Source organism: Aythya ferina, assembly GCF_964211825.1.
Source record: "Aythya ferina genome assembly, chromosome: 4".
In the NCBI taxonomy this organism is placed as follows: Eukaryota; Metazoa; Chordata; class Aves; order Anseriformes; family Anatidae; genus Aythya; species Aythya ferina.
The window spans coordinates 21092011-21107471 of record NC_140300.1 but is presented as its reverse complement, the minus strand read 5'-3'; the positions used below and the strand labels follow the sequence as shown (position 1 = coordinate 21107471).

The 15461-nt window shown below is 36.2% G+C and overlaps 1 protein-coding gene across 4 annotated transcripts in view; it reads left to right on the top strand.

The window, feature by feature from the left end:
- LOC311435858 (uncharacterized protein) overlaps positions 1 to 15461 on the top strand; it is a 55097-nt gene that overhangs the window by 941 nt on the left and 38695 nt on the right. For all 4 annotated transcript variants that reach the window (XM_084517362.1, XM_084517360.1, XM_084517359.1 and 1 more), the window contains exons 2-3: positions 3877 to 3945; positions 5412 to 5573. In XM_084517362.1, the coding sequence (XP_084373488.1) occupies positions 3877 to 3945; positions 5412 to 5573 (231 nt within the window). The remainder of the gene's footprint in view (positions 1 to 3876; positions 3946 to 5411; positions 5574 to 15461) is intronic.

Sequence of the window (15461 nt, the reverse complement as noted above, 5' to 3'; positions counted from 1 at the left end):
AATAAGAGCTCGTGTCCTTAAAGGGAACATCTGATAAGGCCACCGAGGTGGCATCTTGCGTGTGGGAAGGAATCCGTCTTGCTGACATTCGCAGCCTGCTGTACGTGGGGAAATCCTAAAGCAGGCTGGGAGCTTCCTCAACTCCTCTGCATCCCCCTCCCCTCGAAGCTCCCTTTCCGATGCTCTGCAACGGGGATTTGTTGCTGTTGTAGCTGGTGATTGGAAAGCCAGGGGTCATGGCTAAAATATGCAGATGCCATTAGTGGCTAGCGGATCTGCATGTCTTGGCGGAGCCGGCTCCTGCCTCCCCCGTCCCGACTCGCGCTCGGCGCTTTCAGCCCAGGACGATTGGGTTCTGCAGTTTAGGGACGCCGCTGGCTCCAACCGGAGCATCACTTCTCGGGGCTGCAGTGAGAGCCCACCTCGGCTTAAAGACAGACGGGTTATTTAACTAGCTGTATCACTCTATACTTTAATGTATGTTATTATGTGCTCATTTGCGCGCATGCACGCGCGCACACAAAAGAACAAGCTCCCGAAGGGGGAAAAAAATCAGGTGGGCTTGGAAGTAACATATCCGTAATAATATGAGGAAAAGGTTAAATACAGTAAACATGACAGCAAATTCGAAAGCAAGAGAAAAACAGCGACAAAACCCCTCCATAAAGCAGTTAAAGCTGTTTGACTGAGGGAAGAAACTAACTCAAGAACTCCACCAAGGGACAAACAGATGAAATGACACCACAACAGCACTAAGCCCGCGTTGACCTTTCATCTTTCTAAAGTGTCTTGCTGATCTGGTGCAATTCTGTTGTGATCTCTTCACCTCCCTCCCCTACCACAACCTCCCTCTGGCCGCTTCAGAGCTCCCTTAGTTCGTTGCAGTGAATATACTGGGAGGTCGGCTGAATTATAGGGAGTGCTGACACTTGCCCGGTGTCTTTCACAGCTTTGCAAAAATGCTTGCTGTGTAGCAGCAGGAAATAGGCTGGAGTGATTAAATTATTCATTGCAGCAACAGCCTTTCTGATGGACGTTCAAACTTAGGAGTTTAAATAAGGAAACCACAGATTTACTTTTAAGCAGATAATAGCTGCATCTGTGCTTGCTTAACTGAATGCTGGCTAAACACGGAACTAGTTATGTTGTTTAAATCCTCTAATTTTTACTCACTGTGAGAATTTTGAGCTAGATAACACCATGAAAGTTACTGACAGAGTATAAACGATTTGTGTTGGACAACAGTGGTTAAATATTACATAATTATAACTGCTCATTCTTAGAGTAATATTTGAGGTCTGTTCAAAATAGAAGGTTGCTTTCTTGCATAAGCATGATTCCATCATTATTTCACAGCTCTCACATCTGCAAAGAATGCTGAAAAGTAACATTTTGTAAAAAGAGTAGTCAGTCTGTTTACTAGGGTTTTTATTTTTATTTTTGCAGTGCATATAGACTTCTTTATGTATTGCAAAGATTAATCTTGTTTTCCTTCCTTTCTTTCTTCTTTCTTTCTTTCTTTCTTGCTTGTTTATTATTATTCCATAGGATCTGTTCTGAAAGGCCTTTTACAGACAAGGTATTTTTTTTTTTTCCATATGAGAAAAATTCTAATAATTCAAAATCATGCATAAATGACAGATAGATTATGCTTGAAATCAGAAGGAAAAATTAATGAAAGGTCTTTAAAAAGCATATGAATTTTCATGAGGGAAGGCAGATATGGGGTATATTTATGCTTCATAGACAACTACTGGATGTCCTGGATTAAAGATATAAACAAGTGCTGCACCCAGCCTCGTTGTTTCATAGATTTTATTTATTTATTTATTTTAATTTAAACTACTATTCAATTTCTTTAAATGCAAAGAAAACTATAGAAAAAAAAAGCATGTAAGGTGTGTGTGCATGAATTGCAAGTGCAAAGACAAGAGGGGAAATTATGGATCATTATTCTACATCAGAAGATATAATGACACACTGAGGGGAGATAATTAAAACTGGATTTAATTTAAATGAAAGGTATCAGAACCAGGTAGGATTGACAAAGAAAGAAAAATGTGTTCATTGTCACTGAAAACATTACATGGGTACACTTATGCGTATGGATTTTGTAGCACAGAACACCAGTTACTTTTGGAAATAATGTAAATTTTTTTGATATAATGCTTTTCATATAAAATTGATATTAATAGTGAGCATATTGAAGCACAAAGTAACTTATCCTTGTGAGACAGTGGGAACTGCAATGACCTGCTCAGTCACCCAGCAAGCCACTAACAAATGAGTCTTTCCAAGTTCATCAGACCACAGCTTTGCACTTCTATAGTTTTTTGATGCATTCTGAATTCAACTCAGTATTCGTCTTTGAATACGTGGCAGTTATTTCCTCTTTATTTGATGGACTGCTGGAAAGTCAAAACAGTTCATTCTAAGGAGAGTTTAAAATTTGAATTCCAGAGATCTACATATACAAGGGAGTCTTGTATCATGAAACCAAATGGATATCAGTAAAACATACTAAACTGTTATATTGTAATAAAGTTAATCTGAATTGCCTGTTGAAGAAGAAATATCAAAGCAAGATGGCCGTGCTGCAGAATTCAGAGAAAGAACCTTTGATATTAAAATTTAAAATGCCATTATGGATAATTGAATTCTGTGGAATTCTCTTCTATAAGTTAACTCCAATATATGTTATTGGTTATAACCAAAATGTATTTTATAAGTCTACAGATATTCATTTACTTATTTCTGAACTTTAATGTTTCTGTTTGGTTCATCAGAAATCGTCATTGCTCTTCAGCTGAAATAAGGACCATATAAATACACTGTTATTATAAGTTAAGGAATTAAATATGATGACAAGGGAAGTAATTTAGAGTAGGACCAAGCTGTTGATTGTTTATTGGACTATCTATTTGGCCTCGATCTGCAAAGAATAAAACAGCTTTCCTAGATAATTTATGTCTTCTCATTTCTTTTCATATGAAAAGCGCAACATTAGAACACTTACAGGTTATGTTGTTCTAACTCTTATTTATCTGTTCATTTCAGAAGCATACTTTTTTTCCCCCTAATCCTTTGTTGGACCCTAACAGAGTTGTGGCTATTCACAAAAAAGCGTAAGGGCCATTCACCTGCTCCCATTCCCACCTTAGTGGTGTGACAGAGGAAGAAATAGTGTGAAGAGTCAGTCCCCTGAACTTTCCCTGCTCCTTTCCCTATATTGCATAGCTCCAGTGAAGAGCTTTGGCAGTTAGCCAAAATAAGAATTTTAGGTCAGGGAAGGATCCCATAAACACCGAAGAAAAAATATAAAGCCAAATCCATCCAGCAAGCAAATAAATTTTAGGCTGCTAAGCGCCAATCAATATACGGCTTATGAAATGCTTTGTACAACTACCTTTAATCTCCAAAATAAGAGGGAGTGGGTTGAGCCACCCTTCCTGTAGGGAAGATTACATAGCCAGTCTTTGAAATTGTTTGTCCTCCTGCTGCCTCTTTTGCACTTTTTGCCATGCACAGTTAGCCATACTTTAATGTCAACTTTAACTGTTTTGAAAAGTTTTCTTGAGATCATCCATTGCATAATTACATTTTGAGCTTCCTTTATAAGAGTAAGCACTACTGTATGGACTGGGGTTTTACGACCTACAATATATCTAGAGGAAGAGAAGTACTGATAAATTTCCACATTTTTTATCTTCTGATAGAAGCCTGACATATCTTCCAGTTCATTCATTCTGTGAGATGATTAAAAAGTTGCTCAACAAACTAAACCTCATCCAGGGCTCAGCAGGAAATAACTGCAATCTAAGCAAATTAAAGAACAGACAGTGCAACCAAAGTGTACCTCTTTCTTTGCCTTTTAAGATCACGGGAAAAGAGAAAAGCAGTCGAATATTGTGATAATACTGGGAGCCTGCAGAAGCTGGTTGATAGGTAAGGATATAGAACCTAATCCAAAGCATACAGAAGTCAATGGAAGTACTTTGACTGAATAGTTGTGTTAGGCACCGAGTGAGCGAATGATGTTTAAAACATTCATGCAGATCTTAAGCAGATGAATGAAGAAAACAATGTGCATTTTAATCAAAATAAATGCTATTTAACCACAGTAATGTAAATGATATTTTGGCTGACTTCAGAGATCACCTTTATGACTCAGAATAAACTGTAAGTGGATCCTTGGATGCTGAATTCTATATCCTATAGTTTGCTAATGCAAGCACTCATGTTGCTTTATATATATATATGTATGTATGTATATTTATAACTGTAACTCTCTTTCTATGTAAGTATCTCTTAAAATCAATTAGCAGTTTTACACACTACAGAAAAAGGCCTAGAATTTTGTCACTCACATGGCTAAAATAATTTTTTTTTTCTTTTAATCTTAAACGTATTTGCTGTGTACCTATTCATCATTATGTTGATATTGATCTCAAAGTTCAATACCTGACTATAAACATCTCCAAGATTTGTTTATCCAATCAGGTGTTTACAGAGAGCATTTCTCTCATGTTAGTCTTCTTCACAAAATAATACAATATTTTTCATTTTTGTCTGACGAAATATGTTCTGTATTCCTGACATGATGCTGACTTCCTCTTCATAACCACTCCATTTTTAGTGGATCTTTTAGTGAATCTTTATTTAATATGGAGAACATGGATTGTGCATGATTTCTATCTATATTCTACCTGATGTAATAGCATTAGCCATTCCTTTCCTTTCCATCCCTTGTCTAATACTTCATATCAGCATTTTTGATAGCTACATAATGTTTTGATAACTGATAGTTGTTCTGTACTTGGTAGCTTTCTTTTTCTTCGTAATTTTCATCTGATGAGCTAGCAATTCACAACAGAAAATCTTGCTGCACTGTTGTTTGTACTGGTAAGTTTAATGCAATTTCTATTATAGAAATCATCAAGGTCATATGATTATTCTTGTATGTTTTTTGTGTTTTCAATGATTCCCAAACTTGGGTTATCTGCACATTTTGGCAGCATGCTCCATTTTTTTTTTTTTTTTTTTTTTTTAATCTAGTCTTTCATTTAAATATTAAAAAAGGTCTGTTGCAAGACTGTCCTTGAAGAATCTCTTTAATAGCACCCATCTGAAGACACAAACACATAACACAATCTGTTATCTTCTCCTGATTAGTCAATTATTTTATTTTCTCAGTGTTAACTAATAATTTTCTTATGAGATAGTGTGACAAGCTGTTTTGAAATCCAGATGGGTGAGATTTTCTCCATTTGCTTTGCTTAGAACATAGATGATTAGGGAAAGATATCAAGTAAATGGTATGATCTACTTGTTGAAAACTTTAGATAGATTTTAATGTTTTCTTGGTGCTTTTGTGTTGTTACTCATTCCCTGTCTCAACATTGATTCTGAAGCTTTGCATTCGAAAACCATCTGAAAATCATATTGAGAGATCTGATTACTTCCTCCCTTCAATGGCCATTTTCAAAGGCAACCTGCTCATTAGCCTTGAATGCTCATCCTGATTTACTTACTAAGAATCCTTGTTCCAGACCTTTTGGTTTCAGGATTCTGCGGTAAGTCTTTTTGATTTGAGTATTTTGTAGCCTTTGAGTCAGTTTCATTTCAGATATGATAATTCTTCCACACCTTTACTTTCATTAACTGTTTTTCTCATTTCATCATCATGATCCTTGTTGAAAACTGAACAATGTATTAATTTGATTGGGCATCTCTATGTAAGTAATTCTAATATTTCTTATTTTTTCTTATTTATTACCTGTTTTACAAAAGGGAAGCCATTGCCTTTCCTAGAGAATTTCTAAATAAGATCTGAAGGTTTATGTTTGATACTTTGGTAAGGTCTACAAGGTGATACATTATTTACATATTCTGCTGTTTTGCCACTGTATGTCTCTTTACCACTGTGTTTGTCTTTTCTATGGATTGTCTACATATTGTCTACATCATTCACATGCAAGTTCGTTATTTTGCACATCTTGGAAAAAGGAGGATAAGAATGAAAAGCTAGATGGAGGACCCTATCTCATTCCAGGACAACAGAAGAAGGAAAGGAATTTAGTGTCTACATATAGTTGAATAATATATAGCTGTAAGAAGACCCAGGCAGAAAAAAACAAAAAACAAAACCAACCAAACAAACAAAACAACCAACCAAACCAAACCAAACCAAACCAAACCAAAACAAAAGAAACAAACCAAAAAACAATAACAAAAACCAACCCGAAAACGTGTATGGATTTGTCATTTTACAAGAAGAGAGATGGTCAGAATGTCAAATGTCAATCCAAATCCAAACAGTTACTAGATGTTACCAGGCTGAATATAAATATAATGTATAATATAAAGAAAGTGGTAAGATTTTTAAAGTTTAAGACCTTGATGAACAAGCAAAATCCACAAAATCCAGACACTACAATAAACTGTTCCAAGACAATTCTTCCATCAAGCACCTTAGAGAAGGTTAGAGAGCGAGATTAGAAAGAGAAGATTAAAAATAGAATAAGAGGAAGAAAAAAATACATTTTTTAATTTTATGAACAAATGATATTAACATTTTATAAGGGAGAAATGAGACAATGCAGATTTCAGAAAGCTGAGGGAGTTCCAATTTTCAGTTTAAAATGAAATCATTTTAAAACATATCAACACAGTTGGGACAATCTACTTTTTAAACGAGTTATTTATCTTTTATTTACCAACTTCTGTTTTTCTTTTTTAAAACATTTTAGCATTTTTGTAATAAACTTCTATTTTTTTTTGTTCTCAAAGGAGACTCCATGGCTCTTATTGTGGATGTACCTAATTTACTACAGTTCCAAAAAGTTCATAAAGACAAAATAAGGAGAAGAAAAAATTCTGCTTTTTATCCAATGTACTATTCCTGGAAGAAGTTAATGACTAGACTTGGTATTAGTACTATTCTGAAAGTTATAAGTAAGAAGGATAACTTCAGAGATTTTGATTTCACGACAGTTCTCACAATATATCCTCCTTTTTAAAAGTCAGTTATTATTTTACTGAGCTTTAGAATATAACTTCTTCCCTCCAGGTTTGAATCTGTAGTTAAATTTTTGAAAAAAAGTCATTGATTCAATGATATGTGATAAGGAAGATAGATTGTTCAATTTTTATAGAATTGATTATGAATTTTACAGAAAGTCTTATTTAAACAATTTTCAGCACTTTCGTACATTTCACTAAGAACCTGATCTTTTTTCAAGCTGCTACGTTTTGTCTGAATATTAAAATCCACCCAAGTTTGTTCAAGCAATAATCCACTGAAAAACTTTACATAAAATTTGTGGGGTATTCCTAAGTTTTCAGAAAATAATTTCCCCAAGGATTTCATTCACATTGGATCTGGTCTAAAATGTAATTGACTAACACCTTCTTGACAGTTTTAGCTCATTGTCCAGAAAATATTCTCTTCAGACATGTGATCTCTCTTTGGGACATGACAATGTGAACTGAGGATCTGCCAAGTTTAAACACCTGGAGGAAAGGTCTGAATAGTAAAAAAAAGATGAAGAAAGATTCTTGTATTTTCTAAATATCAATGATGTCAAAAGGAATTGTGACATTTATTATAAAGTTATCCCACTCATGCATTGTTCAGATAGCAAAGGCTTATTCAGCAGAACAAAATGATGTTCTTATGACCAACCATGACATCACTAATATAGCATATGACTAATATATGTATATATTTTGGTTTGTTTTATTTTTTGACTGAGAAATGATATAGTCAAAATTAATGTCCAAACTAAAGACTATTATCAAGAACATCAAGCCATCTGGACTTGGTCCTGGGCAACTGGCCCTAGGTGGCCCTGTTTGAGCAGTGTATTTGGACTAGATGACCTTCAGAGGTTCCTCCCATCCTCAATCATTCTGTGATTCCGATTCTCTAACACTATTAATATTGCCAGATTAAACGCAAGTTAGAAAATATCAGAACAATGCTGTCAGCAAACCCTTGATTCAGACATCATTGCACCATCCATTACAATGTTTGATTGCAATCTTATTACATGTTCATATACTTTCCCCCACTGAATTTCAATTTTAAATAATGAATAAGTAAACAATAAATGAATAAAACACAAAGACATGAAATAATGAAACAAATACATTTTAACAAATTAAAACATTAACATTTATTTTTTATTTAATTATGAAGAACAAATGTGTAATGTTATACTTGATAAGTAACTATTTAATATTTTGATCTTTCCACATTCAGAGTTTGTCTCAAGGCCTTATTTACTGCACATTGTTCAAGTAACATCCTGGACTCAGAATTATTAAATTTAATTTTTTTGATGTACATCACTTCATTGCCTAAACTATTAAAAATAGTAATTAATTTGTGAAGAACTGTATTATCTTAGGGGTTATTATGATTCCAGCATTACAAATGGGAAGATGATATGGAAATGATCAAAAATATCCACAGATTTAGGATAGCTAATTATATTTAGATACATATTTTGGGGAATGCTTAGAATTACATAGTTTTTACATGCACAAAACAAAACTTTCACTGACATAAGATATATTTGGGGATGCTCACTTCTCTGTAAATTAGTCTCAGGATTTCAGGTAAGAATTCAGATGAAATTGCAATCAAAATGTTCTGTCTGTAACTTAATACCATGGAGGAAATCTATGGTGGAAGTGAGTCCCAGACTCCAGCATTAAAGTATGGTGTTCAACACTATGAAACACTGTTTTCCTCTTTGATTTCACTTCAGAGAAGGTCATTTCTATACAACAAAGAAAGTAGGGCTCTTGGGGAAAGATATGACTCTAATGAAAGTCTATGTCAGACTGTACAAGTACAAGTGGGCAGAACTATGATTCCACCTATAACTTCATTTCCATAATTTTCTAACTATGAAATGAGCATTTCATTTTATGACCCTAATAATGTCCTCTTAAAATTATTGTGTGACATATAGTAATCTATGTTGAAGACAGTGGACAGCAAAGATCCCTATCTCCACAAAAGGAAATGCATTTAGGTGTACAAGTCTTTGGAGTAAAAAGAACTGGGGTGGGGGGAAGACTCTTGCATAAGTATAAGTGGGAGATGCACAGATGGTAGAATTTCCCAAATGTTCCAGTCTTCTCTCCGGTCATCTTATGCTTTATGTGTGATAATATTTATTAGAATGGATGCTTAAGTCTTTATAGGTTTCATAGACAGAATGTAATGTTTCATAGACAGAATGTAACTCTGGATACCCAGTACCCTGAGCTGGTAGAAGGGGATGGGGAGCAGAATGTGGCCCCCATAATCCACAAGGAAATGGTTGGTGACCTGCTATAGCACTTAGATGTACACTGGTTGATGGGGCCGGATGGGATCCCCCTGAGGGTACTGAGAGAACTGGTGGGGGAGCTGGCCAAGCTGCTTTCCATCATTTCTCAGAAGTCCTGGCTATCGGGGGAGTTCCTGTAGACTGGTGGCTAGCAAATGTGATGCCCATCTACAAGAAGGGCGGAGGGTAGACTTGGGACGCTATAGGTCTGTTAGTTTGACTTCAGTGCCAGGGAAGCTCATAGAGCACATTATCTTGAGTGTCATCACGTGGCACTTGTAGGGCAAGCAGGTGATCAGGCCCAGTCAGCATGGGTTTATGAAAGGCAGCTCCTGCTTGACAAACCCGATCTCCTTCTATGACAAAGTGATGTGCTTAGTGGGTGAGGAAAAGGCCATGGATGTGGTCTACCTTGACTTCAGTAAGGCTTTTGACACCATTTCCCACAGCATTCTCCTGAAGAAACTGTCTGCTCTTGGCTTGGACTGGCGTATGCTTTGTTGGGTTAAATACTAGCTGGGTAGCCAGGCCTAAAGAGTAGTGGTGAATGGAGTTAAATCCAGTTGGAAGCCAGTCACTAGTGGTGTCCCCCATGGCTCAGTATTAAGGCCAGTTCTCTTCAATATCTTTATCAATGATCTGGATGAGGGGATCTAGTGCACCCTCAGTAAGTTTGCAGACGACACCAAGTTAGGTGTGTGTGTCGATCTGCTTGATGGTAGTAAGGCTCTGCAGGAGGATCTGAATAGGCTGGACCAATGGGCTGAGGTCAACTGTATGAAGTTCAACAAGGCCAAGTACCGGATCCTGCACCTGGGGCACAACAACCCCAAACAGTGCTACAGGGTGGGAGATGAGTGGTTGGAAAGCTGCCTGGCAGAGAAGGACCTGGGAGTATTGGTTGATAGTCAGCTGAATATGAGCCAGCAGTGTTCTCAGGTGGCCAAGAAAGCCAACAGCATCCTGGCTTGCATCAGAAACAGTGTGGCCAGCAGGACTATGGAACTGATTGCCCCCCTGTACTCGGCTCTGGTAAGGCTGCACTCTGAGTACTGTGTTCAGTTTTGGGCCCCTCACTACAAGGACATCGAGGTGCTCAAGTGAGTCCAGAGAAGGGCAACAAAGCTGGTGAGGGTATGGAGAACAAGTCTTATGAGGAATGGCTGAGGGAGCAGGGATTGTTCAGCCTGGAGAAGAGGAAGCTCAGGGGTGACCATATTGCTCTCTATAGGTACCTTAAAGGAGGCTGTAGTGGGGTGGGGATTGGTCTATTCTCCCACGTGCCTGGTGACAGGATGAGGGGGAATGGGCTAAAGTTGCACCAGGGGACGTTTAGGTTGGATATTAGGAAGAAATTCTTTACTGAGAGGGTTGTTAGGCATTGGAATGGGCTGCCCAGGGAAGTGGTGTAGTCACCATCCCTGGAAGTCTTTAAAAGACGTTTAGATGTAGAGCTTAGTGATATGGTTTAGTGGAGGACTGGTTAGTGTTAGGTCAGAGATTGGACTAGGTGATCTGTAATTTAGTGGAAAGACATGTAAGACAGAAGATTCAGAAACAAAATTAGTCCATGAAGGGAGTTAGAAAGGATCAGGTTGTCAGAGAGGTAACATAGATGTAATGACAACTAGGTGCTATTCTGTAAAAAAACATTTGCATAACCAGTTAAATTTTACTGAGATTAGGTTGGTTTAGGATTGGTTAAATCAGTCTGGAATACCTATCTGTGGAAGTAAAAACTTCAGCCAGATCCTTTCATCCAGGATGATCTCTGTTTTTTCTCAAAGGAATATGCAATGTAAAATATATAAGCAGTTCAAAACACGTAATTAAAGTCATTTGAGATATTATACAAAGGGGAATTGGAGAACGGGAGAAAAGCATAGCTACCCTATATTCAATTAACTATATTATTAGGCTACAGAATTAGGTAACATTTATTTCCCCCCTTTTCCTCCAGAAAATTTCGTGTACACTTCCATCCAATCTCCCACTTATGTGTCCACTGGTCTGTATCTCAGGTAGGAAGAAAGCACCTTGAGACATAGTTTAGTGTAATCAAGAATGTTTCCCCTTTGAGGAAAATGGAAGAAAGTCTTGCCAGACAAATTGATTTATCTAGGTCCAATTTCAGGACTTCCTTTCCCTGAAATACATGCATATATGTATTATGTGGTTAATGAATATGTTCCCATGACTTTTAAATGGTCTGGTGCCTCAGCACATGTATATATTAAAGTAGGTTTGGTTACCTCACAAGAGATGGAAAATATTTGGCAAGCAGCTGTTGACAGATGTAAAATTCAATAAAATCATAGATTCGTCAATAGGACAAGAAAATTGTTTATCAGTGATGTGCAAAATATGGTCACTTTTCTCAAGTTAGTTTCATCTGCAGAAAGACTTGGAACTAATCATTTAGGCTGCTTTTGTTTCTGTTGTATGTACTTTAAAAGAAGAAAGAGTAGCTTTTTAGAAAATACCCTTGTTTTTAATTAGCAAGAAGGATTAGATGTCAGTTAACTGCCTGTAGAAGAATGAAAGCATCATTACTGTTCCTCAGTCATGCTGGAAATTTAAGATCTAAGTCTGAGAACAGCCCATATAACAGTGCTTTCTCACCATGCAGACACTGTCATCAAAACCACCACTCAAGCCCCGTGTCATAACTGACTTGCTGATTCAAAAAAACTGCCATTGGGTCAGACTGAGGACTAATCAGTCATGAAATACTGTTTTTAAAATAATACTTTGCTCTTTATAAAGGAGAAAGTAAGCTTTTAAATATTCAGTTCTAGCTTTATGTTTTCAATAGCAAGATTTCTATTAGTAATTCTTCATTAAACCTCATTGCAAACTGGAGAGATGCAAAAATATTCCTATTCTCTGGATGTTCAGTAGGACTTGAAACATATTTAAGAAGAAAAAGGTGTACCTTCCCAAAAAAAAGGACACATTTCCATTTTAAAGAAGAGCGCCAAACTCTCATATTTGATGTACAAGTAAAATGCAGCCAGAAACCCACTTGTTTGCGTCCTACTCTTGATAAGCTTTTTTGGTTGACTGGTTGGCTTTCTTCAGTGTTTTGTTTCCCAGAGCTGTCTACTTTTTATAAAAATATCTGTGTGCTGATTTAAGGCATTCTGAAGTCAATCACTTGTAAATGTATGTGTGTATTATGGGACTTTCCTTCACTTTAATGTGGTTAATGAATATGTTCCCATGACTTTTAAATGGTCTGCTGCCTCAGCACATTTTCAAAAGTACTCTCTTTGAAGACATTTCCATTTATAATGGGGCTTAAATCTGATTTCCCTCAATATCTGCCCTCAGTTAGTCTTTTTTAAGTCTTCTCCGGAAAAATAAATAAATAAATAAATAAATAAATATATATCAGCTGCTGCTCCTGCTCTTAATGCTTTCCTAGTATCAGTAATAGCAAAAACTGACTGATTCTTCACTCTGCTGCTCTTATAGAGACAATATGCAGACACTGCACTATCCTCCATTCATGACTGTAGAACTCTGAGCTACCATTTCATATTACCTACATGCACTGCTTCTGCTTTGTGTGTCTGCTAAAGCTTCATGACTCACTTTAGTCTTTGTGACTTTACATTTTCTCTGTAGGAACTTAGAGTAAGACTGGTAAAGATTCCCTTAATTTCAAGCTACTGCAGATCCTAACTGAAAAAAAAAAAGTCACCTGAAATAGTAGTTCAGACAGTTGTCAATGAGTGGAAAGAGGCAAAACAGAAAGTGAGAAAAGAGGTGAAAGTTATACTATTTGATTGTGTCCTTCACTTGCTGAGTCAGCAGGAGCCAAGAGCTCTGCAGGGGCACACTTAGCCTTCACATTTCTCCACAGAAACCCCATCTGGCCAAGTAAATTGCCAGCAATTGAGAAACCATGCAGGAAGCAGTATCCAGCTATTCTCAGTCAGTGTGAAGGTTACTGTGTTGTAGGATGTAGTGGGAGAGGAAATATAGAAAATTTTACAAGGCTATACCTCTCACATACAAACATACAATAAAGGGAAGCATCAAATATGTGATCAAATTTTAGCTGTTCTTAGACACATGAAGAATTAAACATTCTGGGAAAAATTAACTTCTGTTTTAGAAAGACCCAATAGTAGGCAATCTTCAGAAGAAAAATCTTCATGGAGAAAAAAAATGGTGGAAATTAAATAGTTAAATTTTACTATAGAATTTGCATTTGAGTTTCAAAATCAATTTTTTTTTTTTTTTGCTTGCAATTTTTCAGTTATCTGAAGCCAATATTTTGGAGCTTCACTTGGCCTTTGCAAGGACCTGTAACTTTAAACTTCTTTTAAAAGGCCTCAAAAAATAAATGCCTTCCCTGGGTCTCTTAATGTTCAAGATTCATTCACATGCAGCTACTGAACTGAGATACAAAACAAAGAAAAATATATCATCATTGCATAAAAGAACCCAATAATTTATGTGGGGAAAAGTCCCGAAGAATTTATCAACCACTGGCTTATATAACCAGTTAGTAAAATACCAACTGCACTTCAGTGCTTAAGTTCATTGTTTCTCAATGAGTGAGGCTGCTTTCACTAGTGAAATGTATCAACATTAAAGGTGAGACACAGAACAGAGTATTATCCAATGAACGTATTAAATTAGGCTCTGTGTCCAGGCTGGCACTGCCAGAAGTAGCAAATTGAAGGAAAGAAGATGGGCAAGTACAGCATTGTGAAAAAAATGGGAAACAGGAAAAAAGGACAACATGGTGGAAAAACTCTCTGATTACAGGAAAATATACTAGATAAGCAAATATCCCTTTGTTATATAGTTTCTTTAGTTCCCTGATGCTAGCTATAGTTTGGTGTCAGTATTATCTTGGAAATCTGAGATACCCTCAGGCTACTAGGTCTCATGGTGGCTTACTGATCAAGATCTTCGCATGATCTAAGCAGCATACAAGGGGATCAGTTTTCTGGTTGCAGTAGGGAATGAATGATGGTTCAGATGGACAATCCTTTGTTTTTGATTGGCAGTATTTGGATTTCAGCGGGAGAACTTCAATTTTAGTTTGAGAATTTTCATTTTCACTGAATGAATCTTGATTTCCATAAGCCTCCTAAAGCTTTGACTCAACTGAGGACAAAAAAAAAAAAGTGTCTCAAGAACAAATTAGCAGGTTGTTGAACACTTACACCCCATGAATTTTCTGAATCTAGTCAGTAAGGGTGGAACTATGTGTCACAACAACAGTGAGGCAGAGAGCAGAACAGAAACTAACGAACTTCCCTCAGAGATAACTAAATATATTTTATTCTATTCATAAGCAGTAGAATATAGATATTACCTACCTTGTAGCTATTAAACTTGTATTTGGATCAAATTTCTACTAGTAATAGGTAATTTAAAAAATAAAAATGTTTACTTCAGATATTCATAATTTTGGTACAAAAGATAAAGAAATGGACAATTAACTACATTATTTCCAGCAATTTAGAAGGGCTGATGTATAAAGTATAAAAGTATAGTAAAAAATATAGTATGTATAAAGTATTAAAGTATAGTGAATTCTGAAAAATTATTTCAGTAATTCCCTGTAAATATCATAAATTAAGAATATACATATATAAAAATAAATTTAAAGAAAAGTAATCACAGTTGTAATCTTGCAATACTTTAGTCCAAAATTGTTACTGAATATAGATTTAGGTCTATTCAAACAGTCTATGCATTTACAAAAACTACCTACCAAACAACAATGTTCTTACTCAAGTAGAATTGCTGTCCTTTCAGTATTGAGTCTGAGTTTATATGTTATTTGTTTGTCTTTTTGCAATACAGTAACCATGACACACTATGCATATTTAAATACCATGTCTTGATCCATTGTACTGTTGGGTTAGCTTCTGAAAATTTCAGGACACATCAGGGAGGAAGCTAGCAACCATATTTAGATTTTCTGCTGCTGTTCTCCACCACTTTTAACAATGCACTCTTTTACTGCAAAGATGGCTTCCTGCAATCACATCCATATTATTTCCTCACAAAAAACTTGGCAGCAGGATGGGATCAGTTGCTTTACCTTTGGGCAGAACCTTTGAGTGGTTATAAAGCAGAACCTTTTGT